Below are 26,258 nucleotides of genomic sequence, written 5' to 3' on the forward strand. Positions count from 1 at the left end.
GTATTTGATAAATATTCAGGTAGTCTCACAGATTAACAAACTGATTCTGAATCCATTGCTAAGTAGGTATTTAGGCCTTGCAGTAGCATGAATGAATTCAACTTTGACGCCAGTGACTAATTTGCTGACATAGAATGACGTATTGCTTAGTTTTTTTCCTCCCAAAGCCTTTGCAAGAGGACTACAGTAAGTATGTTGACCTGCCTGTGTTTGAGTTCCTGTGCACTAGTTGTGTTTGCCTTTATCCCCCGTTAAAATAAATGTCAAATGAGTTTTACGTTTTTAACTTCAGTGCGTTGTATTGGGTGTAGTCTTTGGAAAAGTACATACCAGTGCAACCCTTGATATATCTGTATATGCGACAATATGTGTGTGGGAAATAACGGTGTTTGGAGTATGTTGTACTCTGAGCCACCGTAGATTGGGGGATACGTCATCAGATAACCGTGATTGGCACGCGGTCGCTTGAATGAGGAGAGGATGGTAGCCGCGTCGCTGGTCCCGCTGCCTCAGATCATGCGCAGTCGGGCTGGCGCTTCTCTCGTTACTAAGCAGCCGAAGTCGGCGTCCTCGGATTGCCGAATTCACAGTAAAACGAATAAAAAACAGCCGCACGATGTTTGCGACTTTTAGTGCTCAGATACCGAAGTTTAAGTACCTTTTTTTTACTTGAACTTTTGATTTACAGGATGTCCGAGCCGCTACACTGCATAGTGATCTAGCTATAAAATATATTCTCGCCAGTGGGTGAACCTTTCGGTTATACTCTGTAATTTAGATACTGAGTTTTACTCCCCTTATTGATTGTTGTCAGATTGCTGGTCCCGCCGGGTTTAGCCGAAAGAAAGATGAATTGAATGGGGAAGGGATTCATGTCGCGTAACTTACTTTAAGATCAACTTGCCTCAAGTTGTTCAAGCATTATTTCTTAGCCTTTCATCCCCTCATATTATGGCTTCGTCAAGGTAGGTGGCATCGTATTTTGAGGATAATTTTTTACGACAGGTGTAGCTTAGACATTTTTCAGAAATTACAACGTTTGTGGCGTGTGGCTGGTCGCACAAAGACGTGCATCATTTGATGTATGTTGATTTGCTCAACAAATCGCATTCATTCGTGTTGCTTGAAAATGATCAAATTGACAAAACTGTCCTTTTCCAGCGATCTTCGGGAGAAAATTAGGAAGAAGCGGAGAGCTTTGCAGGAATCTTTGGCTAAAAGCAAAGACGACGTGGATACACAGGTAAAACGTCTGGAGTTTAAAATAGTGTCACACCTTCCCTGTTGGCTGCTAGATAATACCATTTGATGTAAATACCTGGATAAACAGGAAGCCCTCACCATAATCTCAATAATTAATCTTATAGTTTTATCATATGGCTTTTTAATGATGGTGTAATGTATCACATCACATCCATGTAAAGCGCCTTGGGGCGACTCTTGTGAAAGGCGCTATGTGAAAATTAACTGGAATTGTCCTACTGAAAAATAATTTGTTTCATAATTTAGCATTTGGAAAAACGCAAAACAATTAACAACATATAACTTATATTAATAAAGTTTGCAATACATGTTATAGAGAACGGCACAGACACGGGGCCCAGAGAGAATAAGTTCAGGTATTTCAGTGAGCCGGTGAGCAGAGGACGGATGCTTTGATTCAGCATGTCTGAGCACGTCATGCAGGGGAGCGAGCAAGCAGATTTACGCGCCGGGATCGTCGGAAGCCGCACCGGATCGTTCTGCAGTCGAAGCGAAGCCTTGCCTGAGTCTTCGGTCTGCATTTCAGGCTCTGGTCACCACGGAAATGGAGATGAGCAGCGACAGGGGACGGACAGAGGTGGAGGTGAGTCGCTGTGAAACCGCGGAGTGACCGGTTGCGATTTGCCTGACGGTGATAAGGACCTCCCCCAGCCGTACTTTTGTGTGGAAAAGTGTGAATGTGCCGTGCAGTTTTCTATAAGTATGATGCCAAGTGCATATTTGTGAATTGTTAGAAAACCCGTGCAGACAGGGTGAGTGCAGACGAGATAGTACAGGCCAAAGACATTTTTAAAATCTTACTTGTCTCATATTTTTGTTATGTATGATGGCAGCAATATAAGATTTATTATTCAGTCTGTGGTGCTGGGGGAAAGTTTGCCAGTGATGATCGGAAATAATAAATATTTGTTAATTAAATTAACTCCGACTATCTGTATTTGAAATAAAAATCTTTCTTCCAAATGGTCTTGATTTAATATGTTTTCCAGAACATTTTCACACAGATGTTTTTTTATGATATTGATTTTTAAAAGTCGCAGCACAGTCGCTGGTAAGTATAACTAATTTAAACCAAAAGTTCAGATGACTAGAGCCCGGCTTTAATTTTGTGGATACGCTCCCACTGAAGTGCAATTTTTTTCAGTTTTTTTTCCCTTCTCCCTTGTTCTTAAGCAGGAATTGTCTGGAAGCCAGGAGCAGCAAGTGACAACTTTGAAGCAGACTCTGAAGGCGCAGAGGATGAGGAGGAGGAGGAAGGTGAGTCAGTCCTCTATTTTGTAGACTGTAGCATCTTACTTCCATTGTGGAGTAAAAACAGCTGCTGATATTCAGTCAGCTAAATCTAATTTACATTTAGTTGCCCAAATCTACAATAAATGCAGTGAAACTAACTGGTTTAGTCATTGTCCAATACATTGTTTTGATAATTTTATGAAAATTTCACTTAACTTTCTGTGTACGCACACACACCCACGCACGCATGCACATGTCACACGCACACACACACAGATTCGTCTACCTACATCCACACCAGATTCCTGAAGGAAACGTCTGTAAAGCTGCTAAGATATTACATTAGGTTTGGACATGTTGTCTATAAGGACACAGATTGTTGTAAAGGTTGTAATGCGAAGCATTACATAGTTCAAAAATGGCTGTATCAAATTTCCATCCATCCATTTTCCAAACCGCTTATCCTACTGGGTCGCGGGGGGTCCGGAGCCTATCCCGGAAGCAACGGGCATGAGGCAGGGAACAACCCAGGATGGGGGGCCAGCCCATCGCAGGGCACACTCGCACACCATTCACTCAGACATGCACACCTACGGGCAATTTAGCACCTCCAATTAGCCTCAGCATGTTTTTGGACTGTGGGGGGAAACCGGAGTACCCGGAGGAAACCCCACGATGACATGCAAATCCCACGAGAACATGCAAACTCCACACACATGTAACCCAGGCGGAGGCTCGAACCCGGGTCCCAGAGTTGTGAGGCAACAGTGCTAAACACTGCACCACCATGCCGCCCCCTGTATGAAATTTATTTATCATTAAATAAAATATTAATGCATAAAAGCATAAGTTAGTTGGAAACAAAATACTTGCATGTAACACATCTTCATATTATAAGGAAAAGCTCCAGTCCATAGGACAAATTTTAAATTTCCTCTCTCAAAAACGTAATCAAGTATCATACTAGTGAAAACCAATTGGCTTGTGCTTATTGCAAAACTTAGTTCAGTTCACGACAGTGAACATTTCAAACACATTAAAAGAAAAATCAACTATTTGTTTCTACTCATTTTACCATGCGTCAGGTTTGTGATCTTTATCTTTATTATTATTGCTCCTCACGGCTTGCATTTGTCTTTTCTTTCACATCACATGTGAAATTTATCCTTATGTCAGTATGTTTTTTTTTCCTACCCAAAGCCTACTGTGGCATAGACTGGGCTTGGGCAAAATCTAGCACTTCATACATTCTAGTGATCATGTGGTTCCCCATGATAAATGTTGGCCAAGCCTGGCACAGGTATAATGAATTTACAAACAGAATTTAGAGACAGAATAGCTTGGTTTACTGGCTTGAAGCCAGTTAGATCAGTGTTATCCAATCCTGTGCCGTTACAGGCAACACTAACTAAAGATACTACTTCCGATTGGATCACTTTCAAATTCACCTGTTCCTGACATTTTCATCTTGTTTCTATTTGCTGAAGAATGTGTCACTTTGTCATAGTTTTCATCTATGAAATTAACACTGATTTCCACATGTGGAGACGTTAGAGTCCGGAAACTTCAACCTTGACCTTTGACCCTGTAGCTTCTGGAGGACACAACTGCAGAAGCGACCCGGGGTGACCAGCCAATGGGGACAGAGCTGTCTGAGGTTGGGGAACCTCTGGATTCAGTAACCAAGCCCCGCTCCACTCGGCATACCCAGAGAGGTGGGGTGTTGCACATTCCCACTCCCCCCAATCAGACCACACATTGTTCTGAAAGATCATGCATGTTTCTCAGTTCATCTGAACAGTATTTGCATGGATGAATTGTTTCATTAGAAAACCTAGGAGCTAAACATGACCTCCTGCTTTAATTTATAATAATCACAAAAAGTACAGAAATAGAGACAGTTCAAAGTGTAGGCTAAGACATTGAGTGTCTATATAATTGATTTATGCTGAGCTGGATGATTTTGAAGGCTGGTTCTCCTGTCTGCTATTAGGAACTCAAACTACTAATTGCTCAAGTAAAGCATCCATGAAAAATTATGATGAATTAGTCTCTCTCTCTCACCACCCCATATTTCAGATCTGCCCCCCCTACCTGTAGAGACCCCTCTCAGGCGACGTGTGGCGGAGAAGCTGAAAGCTGCCAAGGTAATTCAACCCCCCCCCCAGCACAATAGCTTACTGTATAATACACTATATGATGTGGCCTTTTCAGCACAATCAGTACAAGCACTTCTGCTTTACTGGAGTTACTCTAGGACTGTCAATCTCAATTCTCTGGGACTCATACAGGATATGATGTATGTTCTAATTGGGGCTCTGATTGGTTACATTGCACTCAGTCCAAGGCAGAGACTCTCCTACAGCAGGAGGCCTTGTCGGAGCCGACCAGTTGCCTGCAGAGTCTCCGGGACAGAGAGACCCTCACTAGGTTTGATGTCGAGGTGAGGGCATCCTCCAGTTTTCTCTCACACCCTTTCATGTTGTCAGACCTCAGTATTGTTTATCATTCTGCTTCATATTATAATGCTTTTGGACATCAACTGAAATGCACTCATGGCCAAAAGGTTGTAGGTTCAAGTCTCAAGAAGGCTCCTTACTGTTGTATTCTTGAGAAAGATGCTTAGTCTGGATTAGTAAACTGAATGAGTGCAGTTTAGTAAACAGATATATAGGAAAAGGGCCAAATATGAAGGATTTTGAATAAAAGCATCTGCTAAGCACAGTAATAATGGAATGAAAGCTCTCTTGGCCGAACCAAAGGATGTTAGTCGCATGTCCGCCTGCTTAAATGAGGTTGGACCTCAGAAATGGCCATGCTTGTTTGTGGATGAGTGCAGACATGCAGAGAGATCCCCGCTGCTCTTCTCCCACATTCATCAGGCGTCAATGGAAAGTCTATGTGGGCTGTTCTCCAGGAAGTTTAGCTGGGAATGAGTCATGTCTTGCCAGCCTTCAGAAGACAAAGATTTTCTGCTATTTCCTGCTATATAAAAAAAAGAAAAAGGGAAAACTCTGTGACTCCCGAGTGTCAGGGCTCTGCTGATCACGGAGTGTTTGTCACTTTTCAGAGATGACTTTCCATGTTAATAATGAGTGCCCTGCCCCCCCCCCAGACAGACCCAAGACTCTTAAGTCGGGAGACGGGGGAGCTGTCCACTGCAGCCAGAGTGAAGTTTCAAGATGCGGCGCACAGAGTGCGACAAAAGGCAGAGGTAGACAGCTCCCTACCCCTCACCTCGACCTTCACAGTAACACATGAGCATTCCTTATAAGCGTCATTGTTCTTTCAGGTACTATCACTCTGGTGTACCCATAAGCAACTGGGCAATGTTTTTCATTCAAGATAAATGTTTCTGTGATTACAGCAAGATGTTACATTATCGGGAGCTAATGTGGATCAATGAAATTATCACAAGTCACCTGTACTAGTGTTCTTGATTATTTGGGTTGTTCTTGATTGTTTGGTTCAGGGATGCTGGGAGAGAATAAGTGTGTGTACTGTCTGGGGGGTCCCCAAGGACTGCACTGGGAAACACTGGATTTGGTGGATATGACTCTGTGTGTTACTTTCAAATCGCGATCACCCAAATTAAAAAGAATAATGAGAGGATGTTACTGATCCTGATGACGGTGATGATGATGATGTCGTCGGCGGCGGCAATGTCCCCAACCCACAGATGGAGACAGGGTTGCCTACAGCGGAGATGGCTTACAACTTCTTCACCTTCAACTTTGACCCGGAACCCCAAGAGGAACCTGTGAAACGACAAAAAAAAGGGAGGTCCAAAAGGCGGGACAGGGCAGAGGAGGAAGAGGAGGGGGAGGAGGAAGGCGACAGCCACGGAGAAGAGGAGGAAGCAGGAGCGGAACAAGAAGAAGAAGAACCGGAAGAGGGCAGGGTAAGGGGCGTCTCCTGGGGGCTGCCTGATGGATCTGAATTGCTAAATAGGAAATACTGAAATGAACCGAATGAACAGTGATGATTGATAAAAGTTATTTACAGTCGTAATGACCTGAGAATGCCTCTAGGAGCAATGGGGGGAAACATCTGGCGGCCATCTTTGCTAGCACTGTTGGCTGATGTATTTAGATGTGCACAGCACTCTGTCATTAATCACTGAGGGTGTCCTCTTACTCTCAGAATGTGACAGAACTCTTATAGACTCACTTTTGTGAATGTGACCATGCTTTTTGGTTGGGTTAGGAGTTTGAGAAGCAACTTTTGGAGGATGTGGTGTGTGTGTGTGTGTCTGTGTGTGTTGTGTTACATTCACCGTGATGGGCGTGGATGTGTCTCAGGATGAAGATGCACCCCTTGTGGGGGACCAGGGTAGCGAGCTGTTCATCATTGACCAGACAGCCCAGGATTTCCTGGAGGTGAAGGCGGTAGATTATGTGGGGTACCACTCCCGGGTGCAGAGGGAGAGTGAGGTCCTCTTCACGCCCAGTCTGAGGACAGGTAGTGGATAAGATGCCTGCTTTTCAAGCATACAGAGAGTCCTGCTTCCTTTTCTTCACTGTATGTGTTTGTGTGTGTGTGTCTGTCTGGCTCAGTGCCGGCCTCCAGCAAGGTGCCCGAGAACAGGCAGCCGCGCTACCTGGAGGACGAAGGTCTCTATGTGGGGGAGAGGCCACCAGTGTCCCGGGTCAACCAGAACATCCTGGAGAACCGCATTCTGCAGCAGGATGAGGTACCTGCACCTGCTCCGAGGCTTCCCATACGTTTTGGGTCATTTACACTTCAGTTCATCTCAGTTTATTTAATTATATAGCGCTTTTAACAACAGTCATTGTCACAAAGCACTTTACATTTAACCGGCCAGGACCCCACCAAGCAAGCCTGAGGCAAAGGTGGCAAGGAAAAACTCCCTCTAGCAGGAAGAAACCTTGAGAGGAACCTAGACTCGGAAGGGGACCCCATCCTCCTCTGGGCGACCGGGGAGCATGCAACTGCATTTATATTGACATTAATTTGAATTCATATTCATTCTCTGAAGTTGCTGTCTATCTTCTGGTTTGGCCGATATATATAATTGTGTATCGTCTCCAAAGCATTGAAAGCTAACTCCATGCTTACGAATAACTAGGCCTAAAGGTAGCTTCCATCCATCCATTTTCCACTTATCCTACTGGGTCGCGGGGAGTCCAGAGCCTATCCTGGAAGCAATGGGCACGAGGCAGGGAACAACCCAGGATGAGGGGCCAGCCCATCGCAGGGCACACTCACACACCATTCACTCACACATGCACTCCTACTGGCAATTTGGCAAGTCCAATTAGCCTCAGCATGTTTTTGGACTGTGGGGGAAACTGGAGTACCCGGAGGAAACCTCACGACGACATGGGGAGAACATGTAAACTCTGCACACATGTGACCCAGGCGGAGACTCGAACCTGGGACCCGGAGGTGTGAGGCAACAGGCCAAACAATAGGATTACATCAAGGGTATGACCGCAGTTATGGGTAGGCCCAATTACATTTTTAGTGACGCCCATAGAGTCTAGTATATTCGTAAAGGCTATTGTCAGGGGATCATGTTCGTTTGTTCGTCTACATGAATATTAAAATCCCCCACAATTATTGCTCTCTCAGTTGAAGTAACTAGGTCTGAAAGAAATTCTGCAAATTCAGCTAAAAATTCCAAATAAGGATAAATTATAATGAGGGGGAGAGACAGAGTTTTAGATTTTTAACAAGTGCTTGAGATTTTGAGGAACAATAATTCGAATGATTTAACTTTAAATCCTGACTTCTGCATTATTGGTAGTGTTTTTTCATAAATTGTTGCAATGCCTCCGCCTTTACCACTTAGTCGGGGTCTGTGCTCATAACTATACCCCAGAGGCATCGCCTCATTTAAGGCTGAGTACTCATTAGGTTTTACAAGCCAACCTACCGTCCACAGCTTAAGTGATCGGTGAGAGTGGCAGGACGACAGCACCAATCCCCCCTTTCTCCTTTAATTTACACGCCCTTTTACAGTTGATCTCTTGCTGTTCAGTTCCTGAGAGGGGTTGTGACAGTTTATGTACAGTATACTGTGTTATACTAAGAGGGCAATTTGAAGGCTAGCAGGTTAGGATGTTGTGCTTCTGATCAGAATGTTGCTTGTTCAAATCCCAGGGTCAGCAGAGTAATTTTGCCATTGGGCCCCTGAGCAAGGTCCTTAACCCCCAGTCGCTCCAGGGACTGGCTGACCCAGTATTCTCTGTTGTACATCGTTTTGGATAAAAGCATCAGCTACATAAAAAAATGCTCAATGTAAGTTATTGCTGGATTACAATGATTATGTTTGTTTACCTTTAGGGTAAAAAGTGGTTTGGAGATGACGGCAGGGTGCAGGCCCTGCCTAACCCCATCAAGCAGTCCCCTACTCGGCCTCCCCTCTTCAGCCTGGAGGGGGACCTAGACCCTGCCCTGCAGACTGTGTACAGGAAGGTAGGTCTGGTACTCTGTGTCTCTGCTTGGTCACCACCAAAGACACTCTGCTGCAGAAATGCAACGTTTGGTAGCAGAGATGCTGCTGTCTGAGCCATCTGCAGAAAAGTGAGATTCTACCAGCTCCATTGCCTGAACAAGCCGAGTCTCCGCAAGATCCAGCCTTTAGGAAAAGGGACAACTGTCTTCCCCTCCAGGGGCTGACTGATGCCAGACAACGATTAATGGTCGTTAATGTTTGTCTAAATGAAAGTGCTTTCATGTGTCTGAAGTCCTTGGCGGGGATAGCCAGCTCACTGCATGGGAGGTGAAGGTTTGAGCAGGCATTACATAAAGCTGAAAAGCTGAGTGCCTTTCTAATTCCTTATTTTAGAAGTAATACTTTTGCATATTTTTCTAGGTATTTGTGTGTTGAAGTATTTATTAGTATTCCAGACAAATGCAAACTGCTGTTTAAGCTGATAATAAATGTATTTTTAACCTGCTGTGGAGCTGGAGTCATTTGCAAGTTCCAAGTGTATCTTTGGGTGTGGTTAAAGATGCACAATATATAGGTTAACATATCAGTATCAGCTGAGGTTTGTTAAAAACCAAAGCATAAATTTGATGTGTTAGTCTTGGTCAATATTGCCAGATGACATGTAGACCTCAGTCAATATTAGCAGCACAAGATCTGAAGTCAAAATTCCTGAAATAACGGAAATGATTGTATTGGACAATCAGCCATTTTCTATAGTGGAGGATGAGGGATCTTATTGGCTCATTCACCACTTATAACCTCATTACTGTCTCCAAAGTCTGCCCTACTCCATTGATGTCAATTTCCCTGTGTTGTATGTTAGGATCTTAAGAAACAACGTTACTGACACTGACTGCAGATTTGTGGAGCTCAGAGGTTAGCTGGTTATCAATATATTGGTAATATTAGACAAAATTATTCTGCACATTCTATCGCCTAAAATCCACATCTGTAGATCACGAGGCATGAGATTTCCTGGTGTACATTTAATTGCGGAGGGCTGTGATTGGCTGATCAGTTTGTCGGCCGTTTTGTCGAGCAGCTGGTCCATTGCTTGCTGTCACTCGATCTCTCAGGTGTTGTTATCCCTCCGGCAGGCGCTGAAGTCCAAGCACGCAGGCCGCTACATCCCGGGGGCGGGGCCTGGGGAAGAGCAAAGGCACTGCCAGCTGGACGTGGACGTGGCAGGCCTCATCTTTTCCCACCACCCACTCTTTAGCCGCGAGCACGTGCTGGGGGCCCGGCTGGCGCAGCTGTATGACCAACACCTGGCCCGGCAGAGCCGCAACCTGACGGGACTTCTGACGGACAAGGTGCCGATCGCCACTGCTCCTCCCCTCCCACCTGTGTGGCCTCACCTGGCGCTCCAGGCTGCTCATAAGGGAAAACGCATAGTTATGAGTGAATAATGGGAGCAGTGTGTGGCTCGGTTACTCCAGGAACTGACTAGAGTCCAGGACATCAATTTGGATAAAAGCACCTACAAAATACATTCCATCCATCCATTTTCCAAACCGCTTATCCTATTGGGTCGCGGGGGGTCCGGAGCCTATCCCGGAATCAATGGGCACGAGGCAGGGAACAACCCAGGATGGGGGGCCAGCCCATCGCAGGACACACTCACACACCATTCACTCACACATGCACACCTACGGGCAATTCAGCAACTCCAATTAGCCTCAGCATGTTTTTGGACTGTGGGGGGAAACCGGAGTACCCGGAGGAAACCCCACGACGACACGGGGAGAACATGCAAACTCCGCACACATGTGACCCAGGCGGAGACTCGAACCCGGGTCCCAGAGGTGTGAGGCGACAGTGCTAACCACTGCACCACCATGCCGCCCCCCAAAATACATTCAAATTTTAAAATGGGAATTCAAACCAAAATAATTTTAAAGCTAAGACTTGCATTTCTGGTCTTATGTTCACTTGTGTCAGAGCATCACTGGAAACCATTAGTGTTTAATTTACATTTTAGTATTTGATTTTTGACTTTAGTATAATTATAATACTGCTCTCTGGCACCTTCTGTCTGGTTTTGGGTCACATGTGAAAGTGTATGAGGGCCAGGCTTACCTTACAGGGCACAGTATAAATGCATTTGAAATGCTGTAGAAAACTGAATGATTGAACGGCTGCTTCAGGAAATTCTTAGATAATAGATGTGGCCTGGTCAGTCTGTATGTGGTATCTGATTGGTCTGCTTATTGATGTGTGTGTTGAGCCACATCTTATCTTTTGTCTGCTGACATCTGTCCCCATTTGCATCAGCTGAATGGACTGAGAAATGCTACCCGTAACATCAAGGATCTCCATGGTGAGCAGGGCCTGAACATGGCCATGCGGCAGAGGATGGTGGAGTACAAAGAGGAAGTGAAGTAGGTGTTGCCTGATTCCTGGTTCTGGTCTTTGATACCTCAATATCAGTATTGTTAGTAGATGCAGTCAAACTAAAAACATGCAAATTTTTAAATTGTATGAATTAACTGGGTCCACTTTTGCCTGGTGGTGCCAGAGCTGGTGCCAGGCATTTTCCCAATCTAGTCCTGGTTCCGTGCATTTCCACTATAAAAATACTGGCCCTGGGCTGGAAAATACAGGTCCAGCACGACACGATATTCTGACAACTAGCAGCAGCTTATAAAAACTTAAAATCTAAAACGGATCAAAACACGTCCAAAAAAATGGGTTTCGTATAAATCTATACTCTCACTTCCGCATCACGATGACAGTTTTATTCTTTTTGGAAACCGGTGGAAACGTGGGCAGGTTCTCAAAAGGCATCAAGTGAGAACCAGCCCAGCACCATCCCCAGCACCAGATCTGTGTTGGTGTAAATGAGGTTTCTATAGATCTGCCTGAATCACCATTAATAAAGGGCTTTTTACCCCTAAGCCTCCAAGTCAAATGTCACCCCCCCCCCCCCCCCCCCCCCGTGATTAAAACCAGCCCCCGTGTGATGTGCCTTAATGTGAATCATCACCTGACTTGGTTGACAGGAACACTAGGATTCTGCGGGACACAGAGCAGGAGAAGGACCGGACTTTGCTGAAGAGCATCGTGAAAGTTTGGAAGGAAATGAAAGCACTGAGAGAGTTCCAGAGGTTCACCAACACAGCGTATAAACTACACCTCAGGAGGTGATGCTCAGCTGCTGGTCAGCTGTGAAGTCAAGCAGGATTACTGAGCATTGTGCCAACAGCGTTACAGTAATACATTCTAACTAAACTTTATGATAGCAGTGTTACAGTAATGCAATGTTAGCCTCATGCTAAAAGTGTTACAGTAGTGTGGTATTAGCTTCATGCTAACTGTTACCGTAATTGATGTTGCTTTGCGTGAGCAGAGAGGTTGTTGAGCTACAAAAGGATGAGCAGGACTTTGAGGCAGAGATCCAAGCAGAGCTGGCGGAGCTGCGGGGAGAATTTGAGGACGAATACCAGAGAAAGATGGAACAGTACAGCCAGCAGCATGAGGAGTGGAGAACCTGGAGAAGGAAGCAGGTAAAAGCCCCTACAGATGGCGCTGCAGTTCTTTCTGCGATTTTTGGCTTGGCCTCACTAACAGGGACACTGCTTCCTGTTTAGAAGGCCAGGAAGAAGAAGAAAAAGGCAAAGATGCGTGATGATGGTGAGGAGGAGGAGGAGGAAGAAGAGCAAGAGGAAGAATTTGTAGGGGACGAGCCTCCAAAGCCAGAGCTACCGGAGAAACAGGACTGGGCGCTTGCGGAGCAGCAGGTGCGGGAGAAAGCCAGCAGGTGGCGCCGGAGGCCAGGAGAGCCTGTGCTGGTGCCGGACATCAGTCTGAGTGGTAGCATCACGCCCACTGAGCAGTGTCCCAGGTGAGGGGGGACAGTGTGTGTGACACATGTGAGCACAGGCATCTCAGGAGACTGCAGCGTGTTTGATTCAGTCTCCTTCCTCCCTTCTCATATCCTTTAGTGTCTTAACATAAAAACATTCTTCTATAGGTATAAACTTGACTGACAGTATTTTTATTTACTATTAAAACTCAGAGTAGGAAGGAATGACCTTCTGTTTGAGGAATTGTGGGCATTATATAGGGGCGGGGCCACAGGGGCGCTGCCCCCAGCTTTAAGCTGATTGGCCCCCAGAGTGCCCCCTCACCTGTCACTCACCTATTCATAACAGGTCGTTCGCTAAATATAAGGCTGGTCCATCTGTTTCAATGATGGCCCTTCTTATGCTCCCCCCACCTTAAAAAAATCCTAGAATTTCCCCTGCTCAGGAGCAGTTCAGTCAGTCAGTGACACCTTACTGGGTATAATGGGATTATACTCGAGTTTGAAATGTTAGTATGGAGTTTCCCATCATGCCTTGCTTTCTAACAAAGTGTTGGCTCTGCTCTGCTGCAGGGGGGAGATTGCCCGGCGGGAGGACGTCTCCAAGCGTTCCCTGTTTGTGAAGGTGCTCTACAATGACAAAGAGGTCTCCAGGACAGACCGGCGGTCGCTGAGCTCGGACTTCAGGGTCCACTTTGGTCAGATATTTAACCTGAAGATCGTGAACTGGCCTGAGAGCGTCCGGCTGCAGGTCAGAGTCGTACCTGTGAAAGCTGTACACTGGCCTCTTTAATTTACTGTAGATCTAGTATCTTTCCAGGCTAACTGATTGCATGAAAATGGAGGTGGTATGTGGCTCAGTTGGGTGGGACACTGTGCTTGTGTTCAGATGGTTGTTGGGTAAAGTCCCAGCGTCGGCAGAGCGATTCGTCCTTATGTCCTTGAACAAGACCCTTAGTCCCTTATTGCTCCTGGGACTGTCTAGTATTGCTTTCTCAAAAAACTTTTGTTCAAGTCAACATATTTATCTGCTTCAAAAAAAAAATACAGCTCTGGAAAAAATTGAGACCACTCTATATTTTTAAACAAATCTGCATTTTTAAATCCTGGTTTAATGCTGGTTCTGCTGGCTGATGGCTACACTGAGCAACAGGTTGCTTCCAGGTTCAGAATTTCTTGGACCGCAATACACAAGAATAATGTGAAGCAGGAGACACTGGGAACGACCTGAAACCAGCCATGTAAAGGGCAGAAGCAACTTTCCTATGCCAGAGATGAGCGTCGGCTTATCTGAGAGTGCCTCATAAACTGGAGGATGACCTCAAGTGACCTTGAAAGGGAATGAGAAACATTACGTGGTGTGAAGTGCACTGCTAGGATAATTCATAGCAGGCTCCTAGAAGCAGGACTGAAGTCCCATAAAGCAAGGATGAAGCCCTTCATGAATGAGAATCAGGGAAGAGCCAGGCTGCAGTTTGCAAAAAAATGTATATTTTACACAGACACAAAATTTTGCTGTGGTCTCTTACTTTTTTCCAGAGATATATATATATATATCCACCCAAGCTGTGTGAATTTTTTCATGATAATGTATTCCTGTCTAAAGGACTTAACTTGAGAAGCTGTTCTGCCAAGCTCAGGGAGGTTAGGTTCAGATAGGACCCAAGCAGAGAGTGACATGGTCCATAGCTCAAGGAGAAGAGCCAGGCAAGTAAAGTTCATTATCAGAAAGCAGTGGAATCTAGGTATTCTCTGGCAGGACTTGTTGAGGTAAAATTTAATTAAATAAATGAGATGCAGAAATTGGCATTAACCACCTCGGTTTACCTTCTGTCTCTTCTGCATTCGCCAACCTACATGCTGCACATGCATATACCTTTTGCAGTTTGTTTATCTAATGACCATAACGGCGAAAGTGGCTTATAAAATAATAATAGCTACAAGCAGTGGTGGCTTAATGATTAGGGAAGCGCACTTGTAATTGAAAGATTGCAGGTTTGAATCCCTGACCAGCAAGGCACCACTGAGGTACCCTGAGCAAGGCACTGCTCCCCGGGTGATGAATTAAGTCAATGTCGCATTGTCACATATGGGTTAAATGCAGAGGACACATTTCGTCGTTGTGCACTGTGTGTTGTGGTGCGTCAACGATGACAATCACTTTAAAAAAAAAAAAAAGACCTTTTGTCACAAATGGAACTTATGAGTTTATATACATCCCGTACCCAGTAAAGCCAGTGGAGGACAGCAGGCAGAGTAGTGGTTAACTAGCTAGATCTGTGATACAGAATGTGAAGACCACTTATGTTATGACCTCCAATATCAATCTGATTCTCCCTCTGTCCTCCTTCCTCCCTGCATACAGGTGTTTGAGGTGGTGGGCTCCTCCTCCTCCCTGCTGGCAGAGGTATTTGTGCCCCTCCCAGATACCACCGTCCTGACAGGCTCCGCCCCCTTCCAGGAGCTAGAGTTTGGAAGCAGCCAGAGGGTGGCTTTTGACCACGAGGGTGTCGGCAGTGGTATGGAGAGCCGCCCAACCCTGACCATCTCTACCTCACATTCATGAACCATGTGTTGTCTCACCACGTCTCTCCACTCCCAGATGTACCATTCTCCTTTGAGGCGGACGGCAGCAACAAACTCACCCTTCTCACCTCCGGGAAGCTGTCCTGCTGTATCTCCTGGGCCGTGGACAAGAATGAGGTCCCCCTGGCCCCGCCCAACTCCCAGCAGCCATGGGGTGTCCGCAGGTATCCCCAGCAGCACATAATATACCAGCGTTTCTCATCCCAGTCCTCAGGGACCCCCAGACAGTCCGCATTTGTGCTCCTTCCCAGCTCCCAAAACCTGTACAGGGTATTAGATGTTCTGGATTGGTGGACAGCTGGGAGGGAACAAAAATGTTGACTGTCTGGGGAGGTTATTGAGGACTGAGTTGTGAAACACTATAATAGATACTAGAAATTTTACTTAACTTCAAATATTGATTTATAAGAGGTAAATATATATTTACAAACACAGCTGCTTTAAGAGGAAAAAGGTAAGTTTCACCATCATACAGCTGGATGGATTGCATTTGGGAAAAGTATGTCATTAAAGGGTCCAAGAACAGTTCCCCTGAATCTCGGTCCTATTGAATTGAGTTAGCTCTATAACTTATGTAACATCTGCCGCCCCCCTAGTGGTCTGAGGCAGATGGATGCCATCGCCTGCATCGGAGCATCGGGCCTGAGTGATATGAAGAAGTTGAGCAAGTGGGCAGCAGAATCCCGGCTTGACCCAAACGACCCCAGCAACGCTATGCTCATGCAGCTACTCACGGTGAGAGAGGTTACCCATAATCCCTATGGAGACCCGCTGGGAGGATGCATCACCTACATCACAGACTCCATGGCCTGCACCATAAATATATGAATTGAGTGCAGAAGCTTCTCTCTTCTTTTCGTGCAGGTAGCCAGCAGTGGATCTGTGCAGGTGCCTGACTACTTTCGCCTAGAGCAGCTTCAGGAGGAATTTAATTTCGTGACGGACGAGGAGCTACAGAGATCCAGGAGGTTCCAGCTGCTGACACTGAGGAGCCAGGAGGTGGCAGAGTTCCGCAACTACAAGAACATCCCCGCTGTGGAGCGTGAGGTTTCCGAGAAGATCTTTCAGGTGAGCTGTGGTCCGGTGTTGAAGTGGTTTTTAGTCAGGTCTTAAAATGCATCCTTGGGTCTTAAAAGTTCCTTGGGGGGGTTTTGGTGTACTCAGTCTTGTTGCTTTGCTAATTAGCTTTTTTTTCCTTTAATCCCCTGATCACCTAAGGACTATGAGAGGAGATTGCAGGAAGGAGAAGTCATCGACACCAGGGATCACCTGGATGCACACAGGGCCCTTGTGGCCAAGTACCTGCAGAAGGTGACAGCAGTACACATGGGGCTGGAACGTCACTCTATCTTTCATCTTTCTTTCTTCCCTCATTTTGTCACCCTTCCTTGTCACACTTAGTCCTTAAGTAACTTAAAGAACATTTTGAGGTATAACTTGGTACACAATAGTTTAATTTACTATTAAAACTCTCAATAGGAAGAAAGGGGCCTATAAAGGGGTGGGGCAACAGTAGCCCCAGCTGAAAGCTGATTGGCCCCGTAGTGCCTCTTCCCATGTCACTCACCGATTCAAAACATATCATTGGCTTATGTGCCCACCTTAAAAATATCCTAGCATTGCCCCAATTGGGATCTTTGACATTGGCTTCGAATCAAATCGTATCTATTTGTGTCTCTTTCAATCAGATTCCAACACGTGTCACTCTTTACGTTTCCCAGGTACGGGAGTCTGTTGTCAACCGCTTCCTGATCTCTAAACACCACTTCATTCTATCTGATCTGGTCCAGGAGGATGAGGTTCCCAGCATTGGGTAAAGTTCAGCAAACCTTCCTGCTGTGTTCCCATCATTCTCGCCTTTCTGATACAGACTCTCCTGTGTTCCAGTTCCCAGGAACTGGCAGGATAGCAGTTTTGTTTATCATCTTATTTTAGTTTGGAAGCCCCCTTAATGTCCCTACATTCAAACAGTCAGTGTTTAAGATTTGTTTTGAAAGCACCAGGAGTATCAATGACAGAACCAAACCTGTAAATATCAGAAAAGTGCTATACAGCCACACAGTAATGCTTTTTAAAGGTTAACACAAGACAATTTTTCAGCTCTCGGCAAACAAAGAAACCTTTGAGATACAATGTCTTCAAGGGGTACATATGTTTTACTGAATCTTTTGCCTGAGGAATAGTCAGTCCCAGTTCTTTGAGCTGAAATGTTTGGTTTCCCCTTTAGAAATGACTGTCACTGCTTCCTCTCTGTATTCTTGTTTTTTTGTATTCATTTGACTTTTTATTTTATGCTGTGCAGTATTTCATAATTTAACCCGTTTCACTCTTGTTTTCCTTCTGTTTTCCTGGGTTTGCTTTGCCATGTTTGTTTAGTGGTACGAGCCCTGGGTATGTGAGAAGGCTCATTTTCTGCCCTATTTGTATACCTTGTTTGGAATTTGTCTCCTTTTTTGGTCCTTTGCTTTGGTAGTATACCTTTGCTTTGGTAGTATACCTTTGTTAGCTGTGTTATACTGTAGTCTAGTCTCTCTGAAGTGGTGCCATTAATGTAGAACCTGTATGTACCAAGTGTTTTCATGTGTTGCCATTGTTGTAACTACTAGATAAGATGAAATATCGAGGCTAAACCCTTTAATACTGTTTGAGTTTTTGATAAGCTTAAAACATCTGATAAAGAAAACCTAGTATATGTGGTCTGAGTGGATGTTGGAAACCAGAAATGAACAGCCCACATTTGACCGTCAGGGTTCTGGGCCTCAACCTCTTCAAGTTAGCTGAACCCAAGCGGCCCCTGAAACCACAGAGGAAGGAGAGGAAGAAGGTTACCGCCCAGAACCTGTCTGATGGGGACATCAAGGTTCTCGTCAACATCATCCGAGCCTATGACATCCCCATCCGTAAACCCCTGTCCAGGTATGACACTGATGTTGCTCCATCTAGGAGTATTTCTTTGGGTATAACGTCATTAACATCCTTCAGTTACTCTTTTGATAGCATTACCGCATCTCCTTTGACATCATTACTCCTGTCCAGCAATCACGTACTACTGTGATTCTCTGACTGTTGCCACTTGAAATTCCAGCAAACCGCCAGTGGCATCCAAGTCGGCACGGCCTTTCAAAGAGCCATTTGCAGCTGGACAGTCATCCCAGAATGCCTTGCAGGGGGGCGACTGGCCTCTTAGTCAAGTAAGGGACTTGATACATGTCCTCTTATGATATTACTACTGTGCAAACACTTGCATTTCCTGATATTGCATTAGACGGATTTAAATATAGGTAACTTTAAATACACGTGAAATGTATATATGTTCTAGTCACAGATCCGGCCCTTTGTGGAGGTGTCATTCCAGAGGACGGTATGCCAGACCACAACTGCGGACGGTCCCAACCCCTGCTGGAATGAGGAGCTGGAGCTGCCCTTCAGGTAGAATGCAACACTGTGATGTTGTCTTGTGTCCACAAATGCGATGCTGGTGCTGGGCATTTTCCCTAGAACAGATTCTGCACATTTCCACCACAAAGAAACTGGCCCTGGGCCAGAAAAAACAGCTCTAACACACCACCATAGGTAGAAGCTGGAACTGCAATGTCAGTGAAAGTGAGAAGGGCTATTACATCCAAATCTCCTTCAAGCCCAGAAAATCGAATCCATAACTGGTGTAGTTTTGTTTAATCGCCAGTGCCGGCAGTGAAACAACTAACCAGCTTATTAGTACAACAGTGTTACAGCAATTTGCTGGGCAGATTTAATAATAAATTATAAATGTGTCGCAGGTCCATCCATCCATCCATTTTCCAAATCGCTTATCCTACTGGGTCGCGGGGGGTCCGGAGCCTATCCCGGAAGCAATGGGCATGAGGCAGGGAACAACCCAGGATGGGGGGCCAGCCCATCGCAGGGCACACTCACACACCATTCACTCTCACATGCACTCCTACAGGCAATTTAGCAACTCCAATTAGCCTCAGCATGTTTTTGTACAGTGGGGGGAAACCGGAGTCCCCGGAGGAAACCCCACGACGCTCCGCCTGGGTCACATGTGTGTGTGTGTCGCAGGTCAAATAAGTAAAATATTGTGATGCTTGAGTGGCAAAGAGATCATGAGGCGGACAGCAAAGTTCAGTTTTTATGACACTTATTTACTGCGTGATACTTAAAAGGAAAGCGGTAATACAGCAAGAAGGGTTAGCAATCTGAGGTTAGGGTTAGAAAACCGTATGGCACTTCCAGGCATCAAAATGTGTGTGTCTCATATTTCTGGGCCCCCACTGGATGGGAAACCACACTTTAGCTTGCTTTAGTAGCATATTTCCTACTTGCCAACAGCCTGTTGTTTCATCCTTAAGCCCCAAATTAGGGTTAGCAAACTCAGGCTAGGGTTAGAGTTAGAAAAAGTGTGGAATTTTCAGGCATCAGAATGTATTTTTCTGATAGTTCTGGGTCCCTGTAAGAACTGGTAATGAAGACAGAGTGCATCGATTACTTAAAGGCAGCTTATAAAAATTTAAATTCCCAAACTGATCAAAATAAATCAAACAGAATTCACACGAGCCTTTATTTTATTCTCATTTCCACTGACCTAACATTCCATTCTGTTCTTATATGAAACCATTGGAAACACAGGCAGGTTCTCAAAAGGCACCAGGCAGAAACCAGCCCATTGCATCAGAGCCAGAGCTGCTGTTCACATGCTTGAAATGTGTTATCTGCCCCACATGTACATTCCATTGGACAAAAGCATCTGCAATATATGATATGGAATAACATGAAGTCTGCACATGTAGCGAGCATGAAAACTAGCTGGAATTGCCTTTTCCTCCTTGATGCCTCCCTAGAGCATATTAATGACATCAGTAACTGAAATGGTTATAGTTCACAGGGTATGTATGATGTCAGAGTATGGAAAAATTCAGCCTTGACATGATTTGTGTGATGTGATATGGGATGGAAGGATAGGCTCCAGGATATATCTATATATATAAGGATATAACATATCTAACTTGAAAACAGTTGAAAACAGAAGGGTAAAATTGTTGAAGAACCAAATCAAGTGATTAGAATTTTATTTTGGGTATATAGGATATACAGTGGTACCTCAGTACTCAAACTCATTAGAACGCGAATTTCGTAAAAGTAGAACCAACCAGTTTGAAAAAGAAAAAAAAAGACCTAAAACTCGATCTGAATCTCAGAAATCGAACTGTGAACGCCAACCTAAGATAACTTGTACGCGGGGAAATGAGTCATGTCTCTGAGCAGAAACAAAGGGTAACGCTTCAGTCTCAGCCTCGCATGCGCTGTGATAGCATCGTTTGTTGGTGATAGTGCTTTTTTATTGAAAATATCAGGTAATACACTGTACTTTATATCATTTTGGTAGCCATTGCTCAAGTTGTGCAATAGTTGTACATTTTTTTTTACTTTACACATTGTTTGGATACATTTATTTTCTTACTTACCAAATTACTGTTTTGATAAATGTGCTTAGATGCGTTTAGTATATACTCTTCTTGTTTTATCCTGTTTGTTTTGTGTTTAAATGCTAAATAAACAACATATTTAGGTGTAATTTTTTGGGGCCGGGAACCAATTAATTGGTTCTCCATTATTTATTATAGGAAAATTCGATCAGAACTCGAACTTTTTAGGATTCGAACCCGAACGGATTAAGTTGGAGTTCTGACATACTGTATAGAACAAAATGTTATTTTTATTATTGAATATTCGTTTTGAAGCACTGGGATATATGACTAAAAAGGACGAACGTGTACATGCATAAACTCATCGGTCTTGGTTCTTTTGTACTTAATTCATCCTTCTGACATTTTTCCATTCCTTAAAAAATGACATCTGAATGTATCTCACAAATTGAGAAAACTTCCGTATTTCAGTTCTGCATAAATGACTTGTGGAGGCTAAAATATCTGCTCCCAGCATTGTTACTGCCTGCTTCCCTACAGTGCCCCCAACGGTGACTACAGCACATCTAGCCTCCAGTCAATGAAGGATGAGGTCTTCATAAACATCTTTGATGAGATGGCGTTTGACATAACAGAGGTCAGTGTGGATAAAGGGTTTATGTTTGGTTTCAACATTGGTAGCAACCAAATCAGCTTGAACCCCCTCCCCCCTAAAAACAGAAGGAACTCCCTCAGTATTGGTAGGGACATGTCCCTACCATCCATACCCAGATCTACACCCTTGGTGTGGAGCTGTCCAGAAATGTCTTGACTGGTCACTTGGGTCAAGCTCTGCTGAAAAGCTTGGGGAACTTCACCCTCGCAGGGACAACTGGAGAATTTACTTACCCCAACGGTAAAACTAGATGTGGCGAGTCAAAGTATTGGCCTGCAGGCTAGATCCAGACCACAACATCTTTTTTAATCATTACTACTAAATCTAGCCCGTGATCCCCAGGTTATTTAAGTTTGAGATTCTTACCGTAGATCCTCTGTCTTTGGTCCAGTCTTTTCAATAGAACGGTTATTTGCTTGTTAAAGACAGTTTGTACATAATATCCACTCGTGATTGAATCCAAAGCACTACTCTTCAGTAGGGGCATTGGTTCTTGATATAGATACATGGATGGATTTCCACAGGATGAGCGGGAGAGGGGCAGTTCTGTGCACACACGAATCGAGAGGCACTGGCTTGGCTCTGTCAAGATTCCCTTCAGCACCGTCTACCTCCAGTCAAGGGTAAGGCACTCTATCATACACCCACTCAGCTCTGAGAAGATCTCTTTTAACGCTACAGGTAGACTGATAACGCTGAGATTTAGTCAATATACCTACAGAATACTAATAAATATTACTTAATGGGACTTATTGTATGATTAATGATTGACTAATAGGTTTGCTGGATAATTGAATAACTGAGTGATTTTAGTAATTAAATAATGGTAATGGGTTGATTTAATTGGTTATTTGATTTTGTGGTGGCCATGCAGATTGATGGCACGTTCAAGGTTCAGAGCCCAGCCGTGCTTCTAGGCTATAGTAAGGAGCGTAGTCTGGCCAGCGAGGGAGGCTATGACGCAGTACGCTGCTTGAGCGAGGGCTCCTTCATCACCCTCTTCATCACCATCCAGCCTCAGCTCATCCCTGGGGAGAGTGTCAGGGAAAGAGTAAGACTTTTCTTTCTGTGTTGAGCTTTCTACCTCTGTGACTTCAGTAATACAGTGGACTGTGATCGTTAGTAAAGCTGTCTTTTCTTGCATTACTATTAATATTCATGTGTGCAGTATTTCTGTTATGTTTATTTTTTAGTAGCTGTTATTACAACACTCATATGTCATTTTATTCCTGTTGTTGCTGCCATTATTAGATGAAGGAGATCAAGGTAACTCTCTAAAGTAAGGCTTAGGTCAGCAGAAAACAGCTGTAATGGTGGGATTTTCTTGCAGTTCCATGATTCCTGACTCGCCGATTGGTAGACCCATTCCATGGATCGTTAGTGTTGGTTCACTGATTGGTGGACTATTTTTTTTGTCTTAATGTCTGTTAAATGGATATTGATGGGAGTTCTTCACTGCTTTATAACCTTCATTAGAAAAGTGCTGATTGATGCACCTACATGCTACATAATGTTCACTGGTTTATTGCTTCATTTGCATGCAGCTGCTCAGTAGCACAACCGGAGCAAAACATGGTATTTGTGTCATTAGGAGCCAACACTGGAGGTTCCCATTACCTACGGGGCTACAAAAACTTAGGAACTGAACATCTGTAGCAGAGCCTATTAACCTGTGATACCATTCTGATTCTGACTACTACCCCATACCTGCAGTTTGATACCCAGGAGGAGGAAAGGCTGTTGCAAGCAGCTGAGGTCTTCCAGCGGGATGCAGCTCTGTGCTTTCCCGGCCGCCCCTGCATCACCACGGTCATCGACATCAATGGGAAGGCTGTGTTTGTCACCCGCTACATCCGTGCTCTGAGCCCACCACAGGAGCTGCTAGATGCTTTTCCTAACAGCCCCCAAGAAACCATGGTAGATAGCACTAGTCTTCTGTCACAAGCCTGTAAAAATGTTCTGTCCTGGTCTGCTTCTGAATCTTAGTATAAGTATTGATGGGAATTCATTGACATGTTTTGGGTGACTGGGTAATTGTACTAGATAATACTACTGAAAAGCATGAAAGATCCTGACCATGTGATTTCCCCCACCTACCCACCCAAAAAACCCAAAGGAACTGGTGGCACGCTATGTCTCCCTCATTCCCTCACTGCCAGACAGTGTCTCCTTTGCTGGGATTTGTGACATCTGGAGCACCTGTGACGTGAGTGAATTCTCACCATCTGGAAGTTTGTTGGTCGAACAGCAATTAGTGCTACACACAATATAGACTGGTCTTAGATTCAGCTCCAAATGATGAATTACAACTTTCCACTCAAAGGTTTGTCCTTTTTCTCTCCCTTAGCAATTCCTGACATTGCTGGCAGGTGATGAAGAGGAACACGCTGTACTGTTGTGCAATTACTTCCTGTTCATGAAGAAGAAGGCATGGCTCATCATTGGCACAGCGGTTCCGGAGGTGAGTGGAGGCCGGGGTTTTTAGAGGTAAAGGCAGACAGTATCATAACTTGACGTTTCATTAGAAAAATGTTGGAAGAGTGGGTTATAGAACCTTTGACAAAACATCAAGTTTGGGAACTTCCTACATGGGCATCAGGTGAAGTTTTTGAGTTTGGCTACAGCAAGCCCATTGTGCCTCCAAGGAACTCTCCATGAAACTAATTTGTCCAACCTCAGGGTCCCACAGCATACGTGCTGACCTACGAACAAGGGCACTACGTAATCTGGGATCCCAGCAAGGGTCAGTACTATGGCCAGTATGACACCTTCTGCCCTCTTCAGACTGTGGGCTGCCTGATAAATGCTGACAATGTAAGTACCTGCTACCTGGATAGAGGTGGGTATGACAGGAGCTTAGAGACTTTTCAGTAGAAAAAATTTTCAACATTATGCATGCAAGTGTATTGAGAACGTTGCAAGACATCCAGGAGTTATAACTCCTATGGTTAACTGCTAATAGTTGGATTTTAGATTATATATTTTGCATCTAAAAGTTACCTCACCCATACAGATTGTTCTTTATTTTTGGTACACAGGTGTGGTTCAACCTGCAGCCCTATGACACCCCAATGAGAATGAGTTTTGATGTTACTAGGTCTAAACTGTGGAAACCATTCTTCTCCAGGGCTTTTCCCAATCCTGGGCTTTCCAGCGTGCAGGTGAGGAGGCACAGGGACACACACCCCTAAACAGCTAGCTTCCCACTTCTGACCTTTGATCAGCATTGCATGGACATCCTTCCACAGCAGGAGGGTCTAACAATTGTCAACATAGGATTGCCCATCTCCACAACCTCCAGCTCTCTTGGCCTAAGATTCCTCAGCATATAGATATATCAAGCAGACTGAACCTCATTTCAACTGTCTGTCAAACAGCTGCTCTCTTTATGCTGATACATAACGCAAAATCACTCGCAGGTACCAATATGCAACACCTCAGTTTTGTACTGCTAGGTCGAGTCTCCGCTAATATTTCATGCCAGCCTTTCATTTGGCAGCCCGAGGAGATAGCTTACAAGCGATCAGACAAGGCAGCTGCTGCTGAGCTACAGGACAGGTGAGACTCATGCGCAGTCATAAACCTATTCCCTTTTATGTAGATTAGCTATTTCACTTGCATATGATCATCCAAGATTTGGTTTGGGCTTATTGCTTTTTCCACCACAAGGCACAGGATCTTCATCTTAATTCCCATAACTGCTGTTTTAGAAAAAGGAAACATGTTCTTTACACCACATCTCACAGGATCGAAAAGGTTCTGAAAGAGAAGATCATGGAGTGGCGACCTCGGCACCCAACCCGTTGGAACCGTTACTGCACCGCAACCCTACGCCACTTCCTGCCCAAGCTGGAGCTGAGTCGTGGGAGGGACGTGGGTGAGGAGCACCGGCTGGAGCTGCACAACTTGCTGGGTGACTACAGGGTAAGTCTGGGAAGGGTGCTGCTTCAAATGGAGGCCCCTGAGATTATGGGTGTGATCAGCTTCCCTTTGTTATTAGCCACGGTACAGTACCAGTCAAAAGTCTGAATGCCTGTTTTGCATTTTTCTTTGCCTCGGTGCAATTAAATAACATTAAATGTTGAACACTTCTCTTGGTAATTACATTCTCAAAATAACCTTTTGCTTTGATGACTGCATTGCATACTCTTGGCATTATTTCAACCAGCTTTCAGATGTAGCCACCTGGAATGCTTCAACAGTCCTAAAGGTGTTTCCATGAGTTCTGGGCCCAAGTTGGCTTCCTTGCGTTTACTCTTCACTCTGGCTCTATAGGGTTTAGGCTTGGGGGTTGTGAGGGCCAAGTCATCTGTGCCCATATTCCATCACTTTCCTCCTTCACAAGGTAGTACATATTACATAACCTTGGTGTACTTAGTATTGTCATCTTGTTGAAAAACAAATGATTTTCAGTAGGTGTGTCTACACTTGCCTGGTGCTGTACCTTAACAGTATGTCTTCTGAGCTGATCAACTCAACCAGCATGTAGGGGTTTCATCCACAATCTGCATGAAGGCCATGTCTTAATTCCATCCACAGATCTCAGGGTTCCCCCTACACATGGCCTTCTCAGAATTGCATCCCCTTGTGGAAATGGTCTACAGCACAGGTGTGCACAACGTTGAAGCGCCCAGCATTGAGTTCGCACTTGCAGTCTATGTCCATCCTTACCCCAGCAGTGTGCTCTCGGTCTGGGTGTACCTGGCCTCACTTGTTCGCACCAGATAAGTTGGGCTTGATATTAGCTGATCATTTTTTGTAACAAAGCTATTTAATACAATGATTAAAGCAGTACTTTAATAAGCATGATTATGTCCCATTTTTCCTAAA

General features: G+C 44.7%; 1 protein-coding gene across 2 annotated transcripts; it reads left to right on the top strand.

Annotated features, from left to right (window-relative positions):
• Positions 1-508: 508 nt before the first annotated feature.
• On the top strand, positions 509-26,231 carry cc2d2a (coiled-coil and C2 domain containing 2A). 2 transcript variants are annotated; one of them, XM_049008523.1, is made up of 39 exons: positions 509-965; positions 1,162-1,243; positions 1,790-1,846; positions 2,440-2,520; positions 4,088-4,211; positions 4,576-4,643; positions 4,838-4,939; positions 5,612-5,710; positions 6,176-6,397; positions 6,798-6,957; positions 7,053-7,189; positions 8,806-8,937; positions 10,054-10,269; positions 11,231-11,337; positions 11,959-12,099; positions 12,306-12,462; positions 12,547-12,800; positions 13,335-13,512; positions 15,127-15,280; positions 15,364-15,511; positions 15,944-16,082; positions 16,212-16,415; positions 16,566-16,658; positions 17,069-17,160; positions 18,096-18,263; positions 18,433-18,538; positions 18,667-18,776; positions 21,314-21,410; positions 21,953-22,051; positions 22,303-22,479; positions 22,680-22,694; positions 23,142-23,345; positions 23,545-23,634; positions 23,776-23,889; positions 24,108-24,242; positions 24,467-24,589; positions 24,928-24,986; positions 25,175-25,352; positions 25,968-26,231. In XM_049008523.1, exons 1-39 carry the CDS (start codon positions 952-954, stop codon positions 26,154-26,156), a joined length of 5,025 nt encoding a protein of 1,674 aa, XP_048864480.1. In that variant the 5' UTR covers positions 509-951; the 3' UTR covers positions 26,157-26,231. The 2 variants fall into 2 exon arrangements, with proteins under 2 accessions (XP_048864480.1, XP_048864488.1); XM_049008531.1 differs by lacking the exon at positions 22,680-22,694.
• The last annotated feature ends 27 nt before the right edge of the window (positions 26,232-26,258 follow it).

Source organism: Brienomyrus brachyistius, chromosome 1, assembly GCF_023856365.1.
Source record: "Brienomyrus brachyistius isolate T26 chromosome 1, BBRACH_0.4, whole genome shotgun sequence".
Lineage (NCBI taxonomy): Eukaryota > Metazoa > Chordata > Actinopteri > Osteoglossiformes > Mormyridae > Brienomyrus > Brienomyrus brachyistius.